Raw genomic sequence first — 23002 nt, 5'->3', positions numbered from 1 at the left:
TTTGTAATCTCAGGTTAGCTTTTTAAAAAAAAAAAAGTTATTTATTAGCAATTTATATATCAAATGATTTGACAACAAAAAATGTTATCTGTTGTTATTGAAAGACTGTAATGAACCCGTCCGATCATTTCATTCGGCCCGAATGAGCCAAATTTGGAGCTAGCCACTTTCGTTGGAAAAGAGTTGGCAAAACTGGGCTGTTTAAAAAAAAATAAAATGAATAAAATTAAGCGTACTCTCGCTTTAAACCTTTACTCACAATGTTCTCATCACTCTTGATCTGGAAGGGTTACCCACTCCTATGTGTACAGGGTGTACAAACATTGAGCACACACACACACACAAACACACACACACACACACACAATTAATGTAAGACATGTGCAGGCCTCAGTCAGAGCTCCCAGGTCGTAGCTCCTTCAGCAGCCTGAATGGCTGTTATTCCAATCAGGGGCTGTTCTCAATGCTCGGTCCATTACAGGGACGAGAGGGACGTTAATGTATCATCCCAGGCCCCGTGTCGTGGTGGACACTTGAGTTGCTCTTTGTTTGTCGTAGTAGATTTGACTCCTGGCCTGCGCTAGTTCCTTGCAGATTTTTCATGTTCTCCGCATGTGTGGGTTTCTACTGGCTTCTCGAGTTTCCTCCCACATTCCAACAACATTCAAGGACCCAGTCGCACAGGATGCGCTTTGTACGTTTGAAAAGGTGACACAGTCTACTTCTATTTTGAGAATCTTGCACAGGAAGAATCACTGAAAAATATATAGTTCCGTTGAATATACATAACTCTGCAGAAAGAGCATATACGTCCACGTAGGCTGGCATTCCAGTTGTGAAAGAAAGAATCCCCCTTTATGTGTTGTCACACTTCCACCAAAGTCAATCTGTTTTGTGTTAGGGCTGATTGTGCAGTTGCCGGCTATCAGTTGTCTGAGTGGCATTACTTGACCTTACAAGTGCTATCAGCAGTTACTTGAGCTGCTGGGTAGCCTGTGAGGCCTACTGACATCCAGTAAACTAAGCCGGATCAAGCTTTGTTAGGTTGCATACCAATTGGAGACTTGTTGAAATGGATGCTGAATTGCTGTTGTCATTTTTTTGTGAGGTAAACACTTACAGGATGTGCGCTGGACATCAATCTGTCATATCAATGTGAAAGTGGATCCTTGTGTCAAGATACTCGGGCACAAGAATATGCCTGTATTCTATGTGTCGTATGTGTCGCTATCTGACGCTCTGATTTGATGTCTTGTCTCGTTGCTAGTCGGACACTGCAGTGACGATAACCTGTGCGAATGGGAAGTGGAACAAACAGGTGTCATGCGAGCCAGTGGACTGTGGTCGGCCAGATAAATACCATGTCCACCCGGCCCATTTCAACTTCCCCGAAGGCACCACCTACGGCAAGAAGAGCACCTTTCAGTGCCGAGAACCTGCCCAGCTCGTAGGTGAGATGCAGAGAGGAGCGTACGCACGAGTATGCGGAGATGCGTCTTTTCAGACATCTTGAGGATTCCTGAGATTTTGCGTTTTAATTTTGCAAATGTAATTTACAAATGTAATACAGATTAGGATCCTGGTGACTATTGGTATTTGATGTATGTGTATTTTTTTTTTTAACTTTTAAACACTTTTGCCTATAGATATGACATAATTTACATTACAAAAACCCCATAACATACAGATTTAAAGTCAGGATGTCTCAATGACTTTACACATGTGTCCTTATCCTCAATAAGCATTGCTTGATCTTCATATTTTCCTGTTTAAAAAAAAAAAAAAGTGCCTTCTTTTTTACGAACCAACACGAAATGTTCATCTAATCTGTCTTCTTTTTCTTTCCAGGTACAAACAACTCTCTTACCTGTTTAGAGGACGGCCTCTGGTCCTTCCCGGAGGCTCTCTGTGAACTCCGCTGCCCGGCTCCTCCTCCGGTACCCCACGCCGTTCTGCAGACCAAGCGCTGCAACGAGACCGGCCTCAAAGTGGGCACGCTCTGCAAGTACAAGTGCAAGCCAGGCTACCATGTCAGCAACAAACCTAAGAGGTAAAGAAACACACAGGCTGCTTGCTGTTCATTCATCTGGTTCTTCATCAGACAGCGTCTGCAAACTCAAGTCTTGAAATCAATTGAAAGACTTTCTATTCATAGTAACCTCTATATAAACTAAACTGAAGTTACGCAAAGCCCGCAGGTCTGAATGTTCATCGTCTTCTTCACTTCTAGGCGTGCATTTAAGCGCCAGTGTACAGAGGATGGCAGCTGGCTAGAGGGAGCATGCGAGCCAGTGACTTGTGACGCCCCGCCCCCCATCTTCCACGGCTCCTATCACTGTACTGACGGCTTCCGCTTTGACAGCGTCTGCAAACTCAACTGCTCTGATCCTGCCGGTAACGCTGCTATTGCCGCCACAGGAGGCTCTGCCCATACGGTGAGGCTGCTGCACGCTCCATGCAAGCAGGTCTGTCCATCTCTTGCCTCTCTTTCTGTTCTTGCTTTACCTAGATGTATGTCTTCCTTTTTGTCGTGTGTATATAAAAAAAAAAATCGGACATTCTCTCTTTATCTTCCGTCTTGGCGTCTTCACTGTTGATCACTTTTTTTTTTTAGGGCTCAACATGACACACAAGTCGTGAAATGTTCAAATAATGAATTTGAAGCGTTTGTATTCCAGGGCTGTTCAGTACCGAGGCATAGTCATGTTTGTTTAAAACACGTTGTTGGAAAGATAGCGCATTGATATAATGTAATCATGTTTGCTGATAAGATGCAAAATGTGTGATTAAATGAAGCCTTTTCCCCAACACACTCACTTCCCTCTTTTCATCTGAAGCTATTTCGACCGCCCTCGCTGTCTGACACGCTTGTCTCTCCCGGCCTCTTTCTCTCCTTGCCTCCCTTAGCCCTACTCAATTTGACGCCATGCTAATTGGATTGCTATTGATTTTCAGAATAGTCCTGCTGCCACAGACTTTTGAAATGTATCCACCTTTTAATCTATTCAGCCTCTGAGGCGTTGTGGGTTGGATGTCTGGTCAAATTGGGGTTGGGTTTCCCCCCCTTTTGCGGCGGGATGTCATCTTAATGTTCATGACCTGCTCCCGTTTGCCCGTCAATATGAACGCCTAATTGTTTTCTGGTCAATGTGTTTGTTATTTTCAGAGCGCAGGGTCCAATGTGATCCGTTGTAGAAAGGATGGGAACTGGACAGGGTCGTTCCGTCTATGCTCACACAGCAAAGGCCAGTGTTCTTTACCTCAAAACCTCCATTATAGCCTTCAGTACTCATGCAAGCGAGGACACGGCATAGGTCTGTATGCACAAATTGAATGTTGTATAACAACGTTGTCTTACTGCTGGTGTCATTCTTCATTGTTCATGTTACTCACAGCTTTTGTTAAGTGTGCTGTTATTCTTCATTGTTCACATTACCCATTCCTTTTCATGTTGTACTGTTTATAAACATTTGAATTGTAATCAATATAATGTCTAAACCGCTGTAAAGTAACCGAGCATGTTAAATATCATTCATTCTCAATCATTTGGAAATCTTTTGAATTTCATTCAATCAAGGTGTTGTTTGTGCATACTTTAATTGGTTTTGTTCCTCTGTCTCTCTCTCGCTCACACACACACAGGTGAGGAGTGTGAGCTGACGTGCAGGGAAGGTAACAACGACGTGGTGATCCTCCCGAGCAACATGACAGTAGAAAATGTGCTGGTAGAACATTGGAGGAACCCGCACAAAGTCAAAGTAAGTTTGTCCGGGTGTTTGTGTCTCCCTCACAGCTCTGACAGACGCACTTCACAAAGTTCTGCGATCCACAACTCTCCTGGAAGGAATTTCACACAGAGCGTCTACATCCTGGGTCTACTACCCACAATGCAAAATGCCAGACATTTTCTTTCTATTTTTAACTGGAAATGTAAAAAAAAAGAAAAACTTGCTCTTTTGTGTCCATGTCCTCAATATGCTATTCAACAACCGTCTTGGAGCAACTGCTGCAACGCTTCTCTGGGAATTAAGTGTTGTCCTCTCGACACAGACGTTTTAGCGTTTCCCATGTGTTTGTCTTATCCAGAAATAACACATAGTAAAACAGCGAATCAAAACATAGAAACACTACACTACCAAGTTGTAAAACCTTATCAAATGGATTGTCATGAGTAATAACTGTAAATGTGCCTCCCTGGTTATAACCTTATTTAATTTAGATATAGCTCCGAGCTACAGACTGCACTGATGATGTAATGTTTGCTTCCACTGGTAGGAAGCAACATACTGGGTTAAGATGTTATTTTAGTGAAGGTCAATAAACACAGAATTATACACCGAGTCCCAGTCGGGGTGACACCCTACCCCCCATGGTGTCATTCTGTTGTTTTTATGAAGCTTCAGGGTGGGGTTAAGAGGCGTGGATGGGCCATGGTGTGCATATGAGTGTGTGTCTGTGTGTAGGTGGACTACACTACTAGACATCAACTCTTAAAATATTTGCTTTCCACCATTTTTTGGTCAGCTTAATGTCGTTTTAGCTGTCGGCTCAATAGCATCTCAGTCTGTAACCATAGGAGGAGAGAAGAGAAGCAGCGGCCGAGTAATGAACACATTGTATTTCTCACTGTATTTATTTTCCTACAACTCTTTTTGTTTTTGTTTCTCGAGTCAGCAGCTTTTTTTTGGTGGTGGATGTCAGGAGAGATTGGTGGCTTTTGGGCCACGTGGACATAAAATGATCTGTTTTTCATGGATCTGTGTAATTGATATGATTTTTGCTCACTGGTCATTTGAGACCTGAGGGCCTGCCGTTGGGAGCAGAAGATAGCAAAAGACAAGTCAGAGAAGTGAGGCTGATGGAGTGAGGGCGTCCAGGGTTAGGAGACTGGAGGAGTGAAAGTGTTTGCTAAAATTATTGATTCACACCCTTCAATTTTGAAATGATCATCATCATTCATGACAATGATATACTGTTCACTCATCACAACATGAGTCCAAACTAGCTTCCAGATTGGGATTCTTCATACAGTTTCTAAAAGAGAATTCAAGTCCCCAAATGCACTCTCTAGTTTTACTTTGCTGAGTTGGAGGTTAATGTTGCCCACCTTAATAAGTGATGTTGATTTATTGCCTTTAAACTAGTTGTATTTTGGTTCTTAGTGTGACCCACTTAGAATTCTCCCCTGCTTTCCGACCGCCCTCCTCCTCCTCCTCTTTTTTTCCTGTCCCTCTATCTCTAACAATTATGCGCCCCCAGCTCCCTCCTCCCCCTTTATCAGCAAAATTACCCTGTCGAGCTTGCTGTGGAATTAGTCATTTTCTACATGACATGACCTCGTCTGTGGTGGCGCTGAGATAGGGATCTATTTTTATGTGGTATCAGCGCCCCGGGGAGGTTTCAGAGGGTGAGGATCCTACATGTAGTGAGGGGTGAGGCCAGGCCACAATCATGGATTATGATGATTTACGGCCTCGCTGAGAGAGGAAGAGAGTGAGAAAGAGAGAGAGAGAGGAGAGAAGGAGTTTCTGGATGACATCATCATAGCAAAGCATGGAAAACAGAGAATAAAAGTACAGTAGTTGCAAAAAGTTTCACCTATAAGACAAAATAACGTGCTTAATCTTCCACCATATAGGGACTAACTATCACAGCCCTGTGCTGAACACACATGCTTACACACACCACAGACGCTCCTGCATTCTCCTCTGCAGTACTACATCGCAGCAGTCCTCAGATGCCATGTCGTTCTTTCTTTCCACCTTCAACCCCATCTTTGTTTTTTTTGCATTGATTTGCTGACAGCACTGAAATGAAAAATACCTTAGTTTGCAGCAACAAAAGAAAAGCACGTCAATTTTGGGAGATATTGGGACACAAGAGGGTGCGGGGGGGGTCTGAGAAATGGACCATCTGAGGACAGACAGTCCTTTGCTGTGGATGATATTTTCGATCATGCACACAACTATAAAAGTCGTGGGTCGCACTTGTGCTGTGAACAAAGCCCTTCTCCACCTGCTGGCTGGAGTAGACTCATACGCTCTACACATACGCTCTACTGGAGTGTATGCATTTTCATGTACCTACAGTAAAGGCCTACATGAATGCATTTGCATATGCAGGTTTACATTCTATGCACAGAGCTGCTCATATTGCCTGGACACAAATATTTTCTGATGCATTTCAATGAAGAGCGCAGTGGGAGAACGGGATGGAATTCCACACATTCTGCAAAGATATTCAAGAACTTGGTGCTTTTTACCTCTCTCTCTCGCTCTCTCTCTCTCTCTCTCTCTCTCTCTCTCTCTCTCTCTCTCTCTCGCTCTCTCTCTCTCTCTCTCTCTCTCTCCTCGGACCATAACTTACTTATGACATTTTTAAATTTAAATTTTTTTGTCTTGTAATAATCATTTAATTCTTCTTTTCTGGTGGATAAAGATAAACGTAAGCGTTTTGATATCCCCTGTGCTTTGCTGTGTTATGGATTAAAATGCAGGTAAAAAGAACAGAGTCTTGGCATAAGCTGTTTATAAATGCTATTCATAAAGGGAATAACCCAAACACTTACAATTACACTTTGCCTCAACGTCTGTCTCTTCTTTCAGAGCATCGTCTGTACAATGGGACTGAAATGGTATCCACACCCAGAATTGCTCCACTGCATCAAAGGATGTGAGGTAAGGAATCGACCTGAATTAGATTTGTGTTTTTGTGGAGTAATAGTCTCATCTATCATAAGAGACTAGTTGTTCCACCTTCTTTGACCCAAAACCAAACAGAGTGATGAGAAATGGGTCTGATATATGTTGCCAGATTTGAGTGGAGATGCTTATAGTGGCCAATATTCCAGTTTGTTCCAAGTCCGAGTTTCTTTCCACACCGGCGAGTAAACGTCCACATCGAGGACGTTTCTGCTGTCAACTTCCTGCACAGCTGGTTGCCAACAGAAACCACTTAGGCCTTCGTATGACAATTAAAAATGCTGTCGCCAAAAGGCCATCTGGTATTAGCCCATTGACACTTATGAGCTTGTTGTAATCTTACAAATGTCATAATTTGATCACGTTCAAAACAAGTATTTCCTCTAAAAATGCTGCATTCACATGAAAAGACAACATGGCAAAGAATTGCACGTCACGTCATGGAAGAATGATGTCATCTACTCAGTTTATGCCAATTGGATAACCTGATTGGTAACCCGAGTGGCGAGGGTGGGGCCAACCCAATAAATCACCTTATTAGAGTGTTTTGTGCAGTGAATAGTTTATGGTTATCCTCAGTTTGATTAACGGGTCTGCCCAGTAAGGGCTTAAAAAGTCACAATGAAAGATGAGGCAAGTTTAACGCATGGGATTCATAAGTAAATTCATCCAGAGACCGCTATTAGATTCCTCAAGAGGAAAGTACCACTGGAACAAAAGGCATCCTTGTTAATTCACCTTTTTTTTTTACTATTATTAACCATTTCAAAAGTGTCTCTCTCTGTTATTTTGCCCCCAACTAATTACAATCTCTGATACAGCCATTCATGGGAGACAACTACTGTGATGCGCTCAACAACAGAGCCTTCTGTAACTACGACGGAGGAGACTGCTGCCAATCCACCGTCAAGACCAAGAAGGTTAGTGTCGTGCTCGCACGTCAGAATAAATCTCTCACGTCAGACAAAGAGATGATGCTGGTTTGGGTCCTGGACACACGGATCAACAGTCAGTGTTTGTTCCCCGACTCTGAAGTCACACAAAGCTTAGGAATGAATCCAACCTCCCACATGTGATCATTTTTCCCGGTTCCATGTGCCGAACCCACCCACTTGGACTTTTTCATTTTCTCACTGACACGCATCAAGCTTTATAAAGTATCCTTTTTACCTACACAAGGTCCGTTTAATGGGAACCACAACTCAATACACGGTTGGAGACTGCTGTATTTGACCTCTTGGAACGTCTTCAAACACATTCCTCCTTTATTTGCCTTGTGTCCTTTTTAAGATTACTGGTGAACAGATTACTGATATCACATCCAAGAAGAGTAGGAGTTTTCATACTTCATCAATAGTCCTCGTCTCTCTGTAATATTTAGTTTCCTAATGTGGAAAACGTCTATATTTGTCTTAGTGTGTCTCCATCCATGTGAAGTTACTTTGTACCCAATGTGGGTAGTAATGCTAATCTAATTTATTTATCACAGAGATTAAAGATCATGATTATAAGAACTTGGATTACAATTAAATTCCTTCTCGTATGATTATTAGAAAGTCACATCTGTCAGCACTCAATCAGCTGTGTCATATTTCCAAATTTAGCTGAGCAACACAACAACTTTGGTCGTAATTTCGGTGCGTTGCCTGCCTCTCTCCAGCCGGCTGCTGGCAAAGGAACTGATTGAAAGTCTATTGTAGCTTCCGTGCAGCAGCATCTGCTTCTCTGGCCTGGCCGGCTTCTGTGAATCTGGCGAGGGACTTAGGTTGTCCTCCTGGCATATCCATCTGTATGTCTGGTCGGACTTATATTGCGGTCGATGCGTCTCACTGGGCTGTGTCAGTGTGTCTGACGGGAGAGCCTCTTCATTTCCTCCCCGGGGAAAAAAAGGACACACAAGGGACATCGCGCCCTTTTCCACAGCACAATCGAAGTTCCCATGATTGCTTTAGGTCCAACCTTCATAACTTTTTGGGGCTCATATAGCCACGAGGACACAAATAATCATGTCTCTTTCATGGCTGACACTTTTTTTTTCACAGACAGCTTATTTGATCTTCTTTATTTGTTCCTTTTTTAAACCTTTGTCTGTAAAGACTTTGGCAATAGACTGATCATGGGTCATTTTCAAACAGCACTGTTGAATCATTTTTGAATGGTCACGTTTACATTGTTTTCCCAAAGGCTCAATATCATTGAGAAGCACCAAGACACACAGCACAAATAGACGTGTTTTAAAATCCAAAGCAATCTGGAAATACAGCTCTCTTGAACCGCAGGGTTTCTTTAGTGCTACTGTAAAGCATGTGAACATCTCTGCACATGTTCCTTTGGTTTGGTTAGATGCCGGTGTGCCCATTACTCTTCAATACGTCAACACTCAGCCACCTGCTGGCAGCCAAACACAGACATCGACGTGTCCCTCCAGCCAGCAAAGACAAAAAGAGACAAAAAGAAGCATTTCTGATAATTTCCCAAAGACAACTAAATGGGATTTAGTTGGACATCAATCAATAATCATCACACAGTGTTGCTATATAGAAGCATAAACACCTGGTGCATTTTGTGCAATGTCTTCATACAAGAGTAAACAAGTTGAAAGACAGTGCTTTGGTTGTAGATTTTATGGGCTGGCACAGAAATAATGCAAATTGTCATAACTACTAATCATATTCTTGAACCTTCAACCTTCTTTTAAAGATGGACGTCCTCTATGCTGTTGCAAAGCTACCAGTTTTGCACTAAGGCGCTGTTGCGCTGTGCTGCTCAGATATGAACATACACGACTCACTTCCAGCTCGAAAGAGGGTCCAGAGGGCCATTATTTGTTTTTGTCTTTATTCACAAGTTCAATAGCAGCAGGAAAGTCGGTGAGCGACCCCGCTGGGAAGTGACCTAACTCCTGAAGTGGTTTTGCTGCTGTTGATTGACGCTATCTCATCCCTACATCTCCTGGCCTCAATCCAGTGCAGGGGCTCAGCCAGAACTTGCATAACTCACGTTTACTGACAGACCCCAACGGGAGGGCAGCTTCTATTGAATTACTGCAGCAACAAGAGGTTGAACCGCGCTAGAGCAGAGCAGACCAGTGGGCTTGTCAGAGTTCGGACTTTTGTAAGGTTTTCCACGCTCAGTTGAAATGAACGTCTTATGTTTGGGTGTAAGAAAACAAGTAAGAAAGAGTAAGAAATCTATTCAGAGCACATGAGAAAATGTGCGTTTGTACCGGATGCACAGAAGAACTTCAGGGACGCAATGAAAATGTCCAATTTTTTTTTTCCTTAATGAAGGGATACAAGGAGACATTTAAAAGCAACATGATTTGATTTATTTGAATAATAAAACTGTTTTATTTTGTTATGCTTCGAAATGCATGTATTTAATAATAATAATTGTGCAATTATTCATACTTTAAACTTTTAATTGTCTTGGGTTCATGGTACAACACACACACACACACACACACACACACACACACACACACACACACACATATATATATATATATATATATATATATATATATATATATATATATATATATATATATATATCATGTGCACAAGAGAGAGAGAGCATGTGAGTAGCATGAAGCGTAGTCTGGTTTATCAGTGAAGTGTATGAAGAACGATGCATACTGTGAAGCAATGCTAACAATGCTACGTGACAACATGGCAACGTACTCTTGTGGGCGGGTCCAGCTCGGTTGCGCGGACATGAGCTGATGCGGAATCATGTCGAGGAAATGTTTGCATAGTTTTTCTGTCTCATTCGCTCTTCCTCTCTTTGCAGTCATCATCGTCAGAACTCTTTTGTGTTATGTTTCTTCTCATGTTAGCTTGGCGGTTCCTCTATAGAACGTTAGCAGCGGAAACACTGTCTCTGCCTTTGACATATTTGCTCCAGTAACAAATGCAAAAGAGCAGCGAACTTTATTATACTTCATGGAAGCTACTGGCTGCCACATTAAAAAAAAAAATCGATAAGTGTGAACACGCAATTTTTGGGGGGTTATTGGCACATTTTTGTGGTTATTACACTAAATCGAATTACATTTTTATTCAATTTTCATTAAAGGTTGTAAACTTAAAAACAAACCCTGCTATTCTTTCAAAACAACATTCTTGAAATATGTGGGCATTTTTGTCTAAACCAATCCCAAACTAAACACAGATTTCAAAAGTTATATTGTTCTTTTTGTAGTTTATGTATTATTACTGGTACTTGAAATGAATTCGCCCTTCCAGCTGATGTCAATCAAACATGGAGACACCACTCCGGTATTTCTTTTCCAACTATTTATCTTCCTTTTAATAATAAAAATAGTTGACGAACACATTATTTTTTTACTGCATTATGGGACGACTCTATGTAGATGAGATTTCAGTTGGTCTTTAATCCTTGGAGAGGAATCTGGCCCAGGTTTACTGCTGCTGGATGCCGAGGCCAAGGATGCTACATGCCGATGGTCAATAGTAGTGTCTGTAAAAACAGGTGTTAGCAGTTTACAGAAATAATAACTACGGGCTAATGGAGGATCCAGTTACCTACTTCAAACTATCTTCTGTCATGCCAGCAAAGACAGATTGGGTCTCCTGAAATATTCAGCGGGCTGCTGCACTATGATAAGTATTATACTGTATTATACAGTAAGTATTATACTCTCGCTGGACTCAAGAACTCTCAGCTGTTTGTCCAAATTTGACTTGAAGGCATTTCACGAACAAAGCTGTCTGGCTGGTGTTTTGTACTATTTGGTCCCCTGGAAACTATTCAGAGAAATACGAAAAAAAATTGCTTTGAAATATCCAACCATAATTTGATTTATCGACTGCCAGGAACATGGGGTGAGAAAAGCAACTGTGAGGGAGAGAGAAAAAGGAAACACTAAGGTATTAAGCTGATATGTGAAATTGATAGGAGCAGAGGAAAGCCAGATGTTCCATCTGTTTGTGAGACTATTGCCTAATTGACACACATGTTGCTTAATGCCTCGACTAACACAAACGTACATGAATGAAACTCAAATTAACTTAAATGCCAGTTTTAAATTACCAGCCAGACAACCTTCCACCTTCACTTTGTTGTTTTATTACTGTGCTATTCTTTTGTCCACATTTATATTTCCTTTGAACTTAATATAATTTCCGTACTTGTGTTTCATAAGCATTTGGATTTAGTTGTCTATTGCTCTTGGGAGAAGCTTATCCTGAACATCATCCCTATTTGATTAACTCCGTTAGAACAGGGTGTTTTGAACCAACACGTGGCAGGAAGACAAGGACAAACTTGCATGAAAAAACTCTAAAAGTAAACAAAAACAGCATTTATGACAAACGAAAAAATGTTAAATTACACTTTTGGTCAAAGATTGGCAGCGTGTTGCTTCAGGCTTACTCAACTCCAACAAACAAAGTGTTTTGCTGTGGGCAGACAATGAAGTCAGTTGTTTTTGAGGATGAATTGCCTTTGTTATTTATTGTTCTAGATTGAGAAGTGACTCCTCTTGGTGAGTGGGAATGAATAAAAACTATGCTGAACAAAATGTACTTCTTATGTTCAGTAATATTTACCAAAAAACAAAAGTTGAGTTGTTTTTAGTCTTTTGACAAATGCAACTCTCTCCTTCTGCCCTCCTCTCACTCATCCATTCACTCTTTCTCATTCACTCTTTTTCCTCTTCATTCACTGTCAGATACTCATTCACATTCTGGCTCTCTCACTCTCAATCTCACTCACAGCCTCTGTCACACACACACACACACACACACACACACACACACACCAGCCACTGGTTGTTATGCACAAGAGGTAACGCAGTGGGAATCTTGCTGGCGTTGTCGTCCCCAGCGTGTTGTGACACGGCTCGATGAGAACAAAGATATGACATGAGCCACGCACACAGACGCACCTTTCATTGGTTTCTCTGCTTGTTTTAAATCTACTTTCCTTCTGACCTTTGGTAACGAGGTGAAGGAAAAAATACTTTCTCTCCATATTTGTATCCTTTTAGTTCGTTGGAAGAGTCCAAATCTGCCAAATTCTGTGACTTGGACCGAACTGTTCATAGCAGCATCGTTTCCACAGTTCATCGTCTGAGAAGATACACCACCCTGATGAAAATAGCTGTTCACCCCTTTTCATGACTTCTTTAGTTCCATGAGTTATTATATTTCCCAACATCAAACTCAATCTGAAATGATTCAACTATCCAATGTGAAAATCATAATTTCTGGAATGTAATAAAATGTCTTCCAGATACAAAGATTGGGCAATGTTTTACTTGCCTGAATACTCCTCACAATTATTATGAATAGTCCAGGTTCCTCGTGGTTCTCCTATTTTCTTTTTCATGTCAATTTTAATCTCGATAACAGCTAAATAACTGAGAGAAAAAGGAGCAGATTTGTTAAAAGCAATGGAACTCAGCTGCTCATTTATTTCCACTCCCCTTCCCAGCAAAAGCTGTTCTCGTCTTTTATTTTGGTAGAGATTTGTGTATTAGGGAGTTCTGGATGATTTGCTGTGTATTATTCCACCCCAGGAGCTTTGAAGGTGCAAGGACTGGCTCTACCTAAGGTCACCACAGGATCTCCCCTTAATAGTAACAAGCTGTTGGCTGAATTTGGAGAGGCAGGGAAGAGCGGAGGCGAGGTTATCGAGTATGGCTTTGTGAGGGTTGCCTGAGAAAGACCCGTTTTGTAGGTGCCCCCCTAGTTTGGAAGGAATTCCTTTCTCGCATGCTTGAAGCAAAGGGAACCGATTATAGAGTTATATGGCTTGGCCTCCTTGAAACAACTTTTTTCTAAGTATTCCTGTAGGGGTTTCCTGTCTATATTGGTGGTGTTGTTGTCTTGGGCTACCGCTTAGATCCTTCACTGTGCCTCCCCCCTGTTTACAACTCTCAGTCTGGCAAAACATTGCTCAATATGTGGACTTGCTCTGTGTCACGATGCATGTTTGTGTCTAAGTTGATGATGTGTGATAGCCACAGCTGACCACTAAACATCTCCGTCTCTCTTGGTTATTCACGTAGAAAAAGCCCTTTCAAAACACCCACATTCTCTGGGCTTTTCTATGTTGTCCAAACAGATTTATTTTCAGAATTTATAACAGACCATCTTTTAGAGCTATTATAGATATATAGATGGATGGATTGCGACATAGATCAATCGTGTTTTTAACTAAACATGTTCGACAGCAAACATTCACACACCAGGATGCTAAAAGCACATGCTAGCAACAGCTCTTTGTTTTTTTAACCTCTGCAGGCCACTAAATGGACTTTATTTCCTGTTGCCAAGGCTCTGCCAGGACAGTTAAAGGGGATAAGGGGGCACAGGAGCGGGCACGCACATGCAATAGGGGAGTTTCTGTGTCATGTATGTCTGAGGCTGAGGAAGTAAAACGTACCTGAGAGGGAGGGGAAGAAGCAGGGCTTTCCTACACAGCTGAGCAAAAGTAGTTACACACGAGGGCACGCACACTCTCCATGGTTTTTGAAGGTGTTGGCAAACCGGGTCGCCAGAAAAACCGAACCAAAAACCACGAATGCGCTTCATATCAGGCTCGTATGACGCTTGCAGAAATGCACAAAGCCACGCGGCTGACGCTGTGAAGCAATCACAGAACGCTCGGTTAGGTTTAGGGAACAGAGCTGCTTGGTTAAGGTTTGAAAAATCCTCACGGTTTGTGTTTGAATAACGTCATGTAACAACTGCAGTAGCGCCACTACTTTAACAAAGTCACTATTGAAACAAAGCTGCAGTAAATAGATACCAGACTTTCTGAGTGTGACATGAAAACGAGGAACAAAAAGCTTTGTGGACTTTCTTGCTCGTTACACACGGATATATTTTGAAGCCAGACATAAATGTTTCTGGCTATAATTCACTCTAATAACAACTGTTATTACTTGCTAATGAACTGTGTTATGCATCTCAAGGTCAGCCAGATCCCCTCTCCCCGGGCCTGTGCCCCTTACACACCTTCCTTCCTTTAAGCACCGGCCAACATGCACATACTGCACACACATACATGAGAGGAACTCTGTTATTTTGACCTGTTCCAGAGATGGAAGGATGGGGCTCTGACAAGGTCTGCAGTCTTCGGAAGGGCTTTCATGTTGCTGTTAGTGGGTGTCCTCCCCCAGTCCTCCTCCAGCCCTGGGACACGGGGCAACATGAGGGCCCCCAGGCCCACAAGGCCAGCTAGCCCCATTTCCCAGCCACCCTGTGAGAGAACTCTCAAGTCACGGCCAGATGTGACAGCTGGCCCAGCCACCCTGGAGGTCAAGGTCATAGGAAACCATGTCAAATTTGCCACCCACCATCATTCTCCAGATAGAGAGATACGCAGAAGCGGCCTTAGATGGGGCGGTGATACGTATCGCGAAGGGGTACAGCGGGGGGATGTGGGCTGCAAGAGAGAGGAGTAATAAAGCACGGTAAACTAAGGAAGAGACGCTAATGGTGAAAGTGTGAACCTGAGAGATAGCGTAATTAAACGGAGAATGAGTCATGTGGGAGCGAGGAGCCCCGTGTTCTTGCCTTCAAAATGCTACAGAGGAAACACTGTTCATGCGGTTTACAGCTGTTTCTAAAGTGTGTCCGGCCCCAGGCTTGTAAAGTCGTCACATGTAGGCCTCGTTTTCTCAGAGGAGTCTGGGCACTGCCCACCTGGCCCTCGCATTAGGAACACCCCCGTTCCCCCCACACAAACAACTTATTATATACCCCATTTCAAAGGGGAACCTGCGTCACTGCTCCTCAGTGACTAGCATGCTCCCCCATCATTCCCCAGACCTGCTGTCTACAAGTCTTCCACTCTCACAAACTATCGCTGGTGTTTCCTGTGTGATGCATTTATCACCAGCGAACATATTTTACTTTACATTTTACACTGCTATCCAAAGCAAAGTGTGACGTTTTATTACGTAGCACAACTCAAAGAAAGTGAGAAGTTGTAGGACTGATTTTAGATGGATATAGACGTCCTATGTGAAAGACACTAATCCAGCTCAACAATACATTTTTTGAAATTACATAATTATTTTTTTTACTTCACTTTCTTGTTTGATGGTGGTCAGAATCTACTTCACAATATCATTGAGGCACATGGTCATTTTGTTTAAATCCCAATCCGTGTTAAAATCATTTGTGTATATTTCTTTTACCATGTTTTACATTTAGTATTGTTCTGTACTTTGCACTAAATACTGAAGAAAGTGAACGTATTATAGATAACAAAGTAGTTCTATTGGCTTATTTGAACTTCTACTACAGTTTTTCAGAAGCCGAACCAAACCCCCAGGAAGAGGTCCAGTCTTTAAAGACATATTTTGAGATTGCCAAACCGTAGAATTAGGACTTTTGTGTTCATGACATGATACCATTAGGGGAAAAACAATTCCCCATTGTCTTACACTAAGAAAGACATGTCTGTAAATCAGCAGGTATTTTTTATTGTTTTTAGGTAAAACCAACGCTGGAATTGCCCTTGTTTGAATCATTAGGTCCTTAATGTTAAATCCCCAGTGATGCGTGAGCGGTGTGGAAGATCCCGGTAATGTCATACTTGGCAGACGAGTTGTTTTGGCTTTGTGCAGAGGAATGAAGGCCCCTCCTCCAACAGCGGTATTTCACGAATTGTGGTCAGCAACCACTCACAATGAGGATTGCATTAATATTTTGCTTAACACAATTGGGTAGTTTGCAATTAAATGGACATGCGGATGCATCATTCAGTGGAAGAGAGATTCTAGTTTCTTTCTCATTCCAATACTAATGCTTTTAGTAATTACCCGACTAACCCTTCCAGATAATACTAACTCATGATGCACTACAGGCATTACAGTAGTAGTATTTATACAGCAGCTACTCCACATTCAGATAGTAGCCTCATGACCTTCCACTGGAAACCAGTCCTCCCATAGAAGCCAGACAGCTTCCACTAATAGCACGGCACTGCCAACTGTATGGCATGACTGTCAAGTGTCCGTGTTAGCCAAGCAGTGGTGTAACTTTTGCATTGTATGTAGAGATCCCTTGTTCCAAAAAAGTCTGTGCCACTCAGCCCGAATAAGAAAAGGCGACTCAGCGGGCTCCCACAGAGAGATCTGATAAGCCACCAGGACACGAATGTAGACATGGCCTTGGTCTGCTGCTTGGCTTCCATGACTTGGACCACATGTGTTTCTTGTTTGGCCTGGACACGCTTTGTGTACCCAAACAGCTGAAGCAGCCCCCCCCCCCCCCCTGAGAGGGAAGCAGACTCGGCAGCAGCAGCTGGTGCTGCTGACGCATTGTCAACCTTACCCAGTGACGTCAAACGCCGGGGGCAATGGCCAGCGATCTTCCGGTTCTTTTCTCACCTCTCGTGTTTCACTTTGACACCAGACTATCTGAAAAATGAGGATATTAATATCTCGAATATTCTGAGAAAGTGTGATTTCATGTTTGTAGGTCCTACTAAGAACTTTAAGGGGTAAAACAACAACAGCAAAACACATGGTTTTTAAATACTGCACAACATTGTCACATGACAATACTTATTGCTTCTCATTGGCAGGCTAGTGTCCATTATTTTCTTGTACGATAACTCCGACAGTCGTTTTGATGACCTCACTTGATGACCGAGGATATGGAACACTGATTGAGAGAACTAATTGGCTCCATTACTTGAACCCAGCCAAACTTGAACTATTTCAGTGAAAGATAATTGTTTTATTTTGTCTTCATTCGTATCTGTTCCTCTCCCACCCAGGTGATTCCATTCCCCATGTCCTGCGACATAAGGGATGAGTGCTCCTGTCGGGATCTGAACGCTCTAGAGAACAGGAAGGATGCACACGTCCACTCCCTCGGGTGAGCGGCCTGAGCAGGGACCTCTGTTCAACGTCCCGGGACCCTTGCTCCAACACAACACAGCCTGAGTGGCCGAGGCAGATCCCTCCTTCATCCTCCTCTCGGCCTCCAAATTTCCTGCACATGCTGCTTAACAGGCATACCTCTCCATCCATACTGCAACCGCAACCAGCTGAAATGTATCTGCCTCCACATCACCGAAAGATCTAGAAAATAGGATGGGACCCATGAGACTCCACAGTAAACATCATTTCTCAGCTAAAAAGGAAAGTAACCCCTGCAATATCATCCTTTAAAAAAAACTAAAAAAAACCTATATAGCAAAGAGAAAAAAATGAATAAGTTACATGAAGCAGTTTTTTTTTTAAAGGAGGAAAACAAGCATATAAAAAAACCTAAACAGAAATATAACCAAGCCTAGGTAGCATGCCTTTTGTTCAGTTTTGTGCTGGCTTTAGTGTCTGTTTTATTGACCTTGCTCTACAATCACAGGATTGAACCAAAGTGAATTCAAAACGTGGAAGTGAGGGATTGTGTAGATGTCGGCTCTGTGTTTTGCAAATATGAAGGAAATCTAGACAAAATAATCCTTTGAAGGCATGTTCAACATCTTTTCAGAGGAGCTTATATCATTCCTGGTTTCAAACTGGTCAGACATTCTGTATCATGTCCTTTTCAGTAAAGTGTGTTTCTTAATATGCACGTCAGAGGCTACAGAGGTTATTCCTGGCTTGGTGGGGAATGCGACAGCCATATAGTTAAGTTTCAAGCCACAGATTCATCAAGAAAAGCCAAAATATACTGCACAAATACACACACCAAAATGTCAACACACACACACAATTTCCGAGGACAGTTTTTTACTTAAAGCAAATTCAAGATAATTTAAGCATGGCTTCTGCTACTGTGTTTGCTGCTATACTCGCCATCTTCACATTATGATATCTGATTGGGTTGGACTGTTTTGTCTGCCTTGCTGCTGACGGGACCTCTTCATAGCATTCATTCACACTTGCACGTTAGTACATCATACTTTCTGAGATCACATGTGGACGTCACCAGATATGAAATGCACTAAGAACTTTAAAAAAAAACCCAGAACCTCACTTTGTCATTCCCAACCGCCCAAGAAAAATACTACATGACCACGACTTAAAGAATGTCATTGTTAACACCTCACTTTGGGTTGGGGGGGATTCTAGCTTCAGTTTGAACTCCTCCCTCACGGCGCTTCATTCGAACTTTGTTCCTTCCAGCGCTGATTAAAACATGTTTGAACTGAAACTAAAATGTCCCGAGCCCTGTTCAGAATGTAGTCAATGCTTGTCAAGAGTCTTTGGCTTTTCTCGATCTGCACAGCACAGCCACGCAACAGTACACAAGTAAAGGGCTGGATATCTGCCTTGGCTCTGAGTGAGAGTGAGTGCAGGTGGAAAGAGACCACATCTGATACACAAACGCATACACACATATCTCTCATTCGCTCCCCCTCCCAGTCATTTTGGATTATCGTTTGGAGCTCTGCAGGCAAGACTATTATATACATGAAAATGACATTTGGATGTACAGTATATGTCAACACAGCATTTGCAGTCACAAATATGATCGAAGGTCCCTACAATCCTCTGCTGGGTCTTGTGTTTGAAGAATTAACTCTCCATTACGTTTGTCTCTGCAGTAAAAAAAAGTGCACTTGGTTGTTTGGACCAGCACTTTTCAGTATTGTGAACCTGGGTGTCCGTCCCCACCAATGAACTTCTTTAGATTATATGGCTGCTATGATAGCTTTGTGTTTTGTTATTCTTCACTAAAGACACATAAACAGTAGTTTTTTACTCATGCACATTTGATAATGAAGGCTGCTTGACATATTGGTCCAAATTTCGCTGCTTTTATTCGTCTGCAACCGTAGTTGTTGTTACAGACAGCATGATTATGACTTTTCATTTCATTTGAGCCAATGGCACGGTCCCTCTGACTCATATTAGGTTGATATAGCATTCCAGTTCATACTCATAACTCATACTACACAACAAGCTGTCCAAGTGGAAATGGAAGACCAATTTCATGTCATTTTAAAACCAAGGAATAAGACAATACCACAACATGCAGATAACGTGATAAGGTATTACTTTCCTCCAAAAAAAATCTAAAATACCATGTAAATATTACTATATGTTCTTGATGGACAGCTGTGTCGAAACATGTTTTTGGTTTTCATGTATTTCATTTTTTACAAAATGTCATATTTAATCAGTGTTTATATTATTGACCTCAGTTACTGCACTTTTTTTAGTTTCAATGTAAGGAGAAAAAGTATATCTTTCAAAAATGTTTAGAAGCTGCTATTGTCAGAATGGTGATCTGAAACAAACTGAATGTTATTATTGAATGATATTCGGTCGTTTGACTCCCTGTGTTGCTATTAGCTTTCCTGTTATTAGTGTTTTATTTGTATCTGGCTTTTCTTTTCCAACCCAAACTGACTTTGCATTATAGAGGTTATCAATGAAGTAGAGAGGTATTGTCTCTACAAACAATGGATCCGTCCATCTGTCCATCATGTATACAGCCCCCCCCCCCGCCCCCCCTCCCCCTACACACACACACACACACACACACAACAAGAAAAGATAAATAGAGGACATATGAAGACTGCAAGTAAGCTTCGTCTTCTTTTGCCGTGGTGTGTAAAACATCTTTGTAGGTTAAACGTTACATTTTTGGCAGAGAAACCAATAAATGTCAAAAGGGAAGGAAACGCTTGAATCTAGAAATGATCATTAAAAGGGACTCATGCCATACTTTGTCAATTGGACATGACATTTTAAAGGCTTCATCGTCAGATTCTATCAAACATATAAAGCCCCAGATAACTAAAAACAAGTATTATGTTGATGTACTATTCGTAGGCCTTTCCTCTTCGCAGTGGAGAGTTACGTGATCTGCAGTCACTACACACTATCGTGACATGTGGTTCATCCTCTGCTCGTGAGGGCACTGGGAAGCCATTTGAGTGGTTTTAATGGATGAATCAGAAATCTGTCAAAGCATCCTTCCCTTTTTTTCTATAAATAACACAACCTGTCGTTGCTTCCACATGTTTCGACTCATACCCTCCTTGTGTCAATCGTCATTGTCCGGATACCAAAACAACTGATTTTTATTCCTATCAGAAAGGCTACATGCATGTCAACTTGAAAAATTCCTTGATAAATTAATATTGGAAAGGTATCCTTTAGCCGTAGCTAACCAAGATATTCATGGAAGGAATAAGATGACGCATTGGATGAGGACATCACCTCTCTACTGTCGTCACCACAGGATCCCTTGCTGTACCTCATGCCTGTAATGTTTGCTGCTTCTATACTTTTGGTATTTTAGTGACATTTTTGCGTCTCATAACAGTGGTGTAAATAGTAGAACTATTTATTGAGAGTGTTATACTTTTTTTTTTTTTAAGTTATATTTAATGTCCATGTAAGTTATTTTTTACATTGTTCTTATAAACAAAAACATTATCGGCTGTGAGTCAAAACTGTCATTTTGTCTCTGTCGTCGCGCTCGGTTGTGATCATTTCTGTCGAGCGTCGTTCAGGCACACGGCACACGCCGGGCCCGCCGCCACACGGGAACGCGTCTCATTGGTGGTTACGTGGAGATGGACACTGCTTGCGTCCAATGAGGATCCACCACATGTTCCAATGTTACTGAGTGCAGTGTATCTTTACCCCCTTTAAAACCAGAATGTAACATTTATTTTTTTCTTTTATCTGCTTTTCTTTTTCTTCAAATGCACACGTTAACCATACATACAAGGCGTTGTGAGAAGAGAATAAAGTATATAATGGTCAAGTACATAAATCCATAATATAGAAAACGCTGTGTCGACAAGACAAAAGGAATATATGTACACAGCCAGCTGAGGACAGGACAGGTGACAAAGAGAAGGATCAAAAATGAAGGAAAAAAGAAGGACTGGGTGTCAGAAGGCAGTTGATGGTGCCCCAGATAGTGTTCTTGGAAGCAGAAAAAAAGTAGAAGGTGGGCAAGGAAAGAGGTTAGGGATGGGTGGGCTGCTTTTCCTGGCCTGTCTCGCTATTTGTCCAGGTGTGAAAATGTGTACTCGCAGAGGCCGGCCCCTCGGCGAGGGGGTGGCCGGCGCTGACTGGCGGCCAGCCGAGGCCAATGAGTCAGTTCCTCCTGGGGGTGGCAGCCATTCCTTTCTGGGACTCCCACCACCTCCCTCGCTCTCTCGACACACACTGCCTCATCTGTCACTGTCAGGTATGCCTGCGCGAGGCTGCCAGGGTCAGGCTGGCCCTGTGAAAAGGAGAGAGGATGTTTGCCCAGCTTACGGAGCCTTTTGAAGTTGCGAAGGCTGAAGGAACACAGTTCTCCTCAGCTAGAGCCGACGCTTATCACGTAATATGATTTGTGTAGCGGCCTTTTTTTTTTTTTTTTCTGACAGGCTTCGATACCTCTCCACTTCTTTTCCACCGCCAGTCGCTCCTCTGTTTCTAATTTAGCGCCCGGCTGTTGTATTGCTTGTCTAAGAACGGCAGAAGCATTGTGTCTAACGCATTATAAAGCGATGGGAAGTGTAAGAAAAAGTGTCTAAAGCACTGATATTTTTGCTCAGATCATTGCGGAGAAAAATACTGATGTGCCATCTTGTTGTAAGACATTTCCCTTGTGTATTGTAACACATGAAGTACCTCTCACAGGCCTCTGGTTATAGAATTGTCCACTTATGTCTGTTTCCTAATCCCTCAATAAATAAAAAAAGGTGAATGGTCCTTTTTTTCTAAGTGGGAAATACATAAAAATTGTATTTACATATTACGTGGATATCTAGTGGTATTACGATGTTTCGTACCCGATTGCTCAACAAATATATTTTAAGATGTAAATAATATTATTATATGATGATTGTATTTGCAAACCATGTACTAACTGTTTGGGAGTAGCTCTTGGATTGATTTTTATCATAACTATTATACAAAAAGATGAACCGTGAATATGTTGTGCATTGTGTCAAAGTATCACCTGCAAGACAAAAGAAGAAAAAAAATAGACCTGTGATGCTTTACCACACCACTCGCTGTCAGCATTTATTTGTTAATAATGGCTTAGTACAAGCACTGTTGTCAGTTGTCTAAACCATGAATTCATCCATTGAGTCATGAATTATTTATTTCTTGTCAAGATAAATAAAAACATAATGGTCATTTCTGCATCTTAGGAGTCTGTTGGAATTGATCCTCACAACCAAACTTGACTGATCTTTGGAATGCATTGACAAGTGTATTTCAAATATTTCTGCAAAGAGCATCCATTTCTCCTGCTCCATACTGTATAATGTCGAGTCTTATCCCAATGCCTTTGTGTTTGCTGGGAATTTCACCAACACTGTAAAGGAAGCCATCAGACTCA

General features: G+C 42.0%; 1 protein-coding gene across 1 annotated transcript in view; it reads left to right on the top strand.

The window, feature by feature from the left end:
• pappaa (pregnancy-associated plasma protein A, pappalysin 1a) overlaps nucleotides 1-20146 on the top strand; it is an 81835-nt gene extending 61689 nt beyond the window's left edge. Inside the window, exons 15-22 of the mRNA XM_068574049.1 lie at nucleotides 1268-1451; nucleotides 1849-2050; nucleotides 2231-2465; nucleotides 3167-3314; nucleotides 3643-3758; nucleotides 6606-6677; nucleotides 7523-7621; nucleotides 17466-20146. Coding sequence (XP_068430150.1) covers nucleotides 1268-1451; nucleotides 1849-2050; nucleotides 2231-2465; nucleotides 3167-3314; nucleotides 3643-3758; nucleotides 6606-6677; nucleotides 7523-7621; nucleotides 17466-17570 — 1161 coding nt within the window. The 3' untranslated portion in view covers nucleotides 17571-20146. The remainder of the gene's footprint in view (nucleotides 1-1267; nucleotides 1452-1848; nucleotides 2051-2230; nucleotides 2466-3166; nucleotides 3315-3642; nucleotides 3759-6605; nucleotides 6678-7522; nucleotides 7622-17465) is intronic.
• Nucleotides 20147-23002: the final 2856 nt, after the last annotated feature.

The sequence above is a fragment of the Clinocottus analis genome, unplaced genomic scaffold (assembly GCF_023055335.1).
Source record: "Clinocottus analis isolate CAN_PGR_092001 unplaced genomic scaffold, fCliAna1.0.p SCAF_13, whole genome shotgun sequence".
In the NCBI taxonomy this organism is placed as follows: domain Eukaryota; kingdom Metazoa; phylum Chordata; class Actinopteri; order Perciformes; family Cottidae; genus Clinocottus; species Clinocottus analis.
This window is presented reverse-complemented; position numbering and strand designations above follow the sequence as displayed.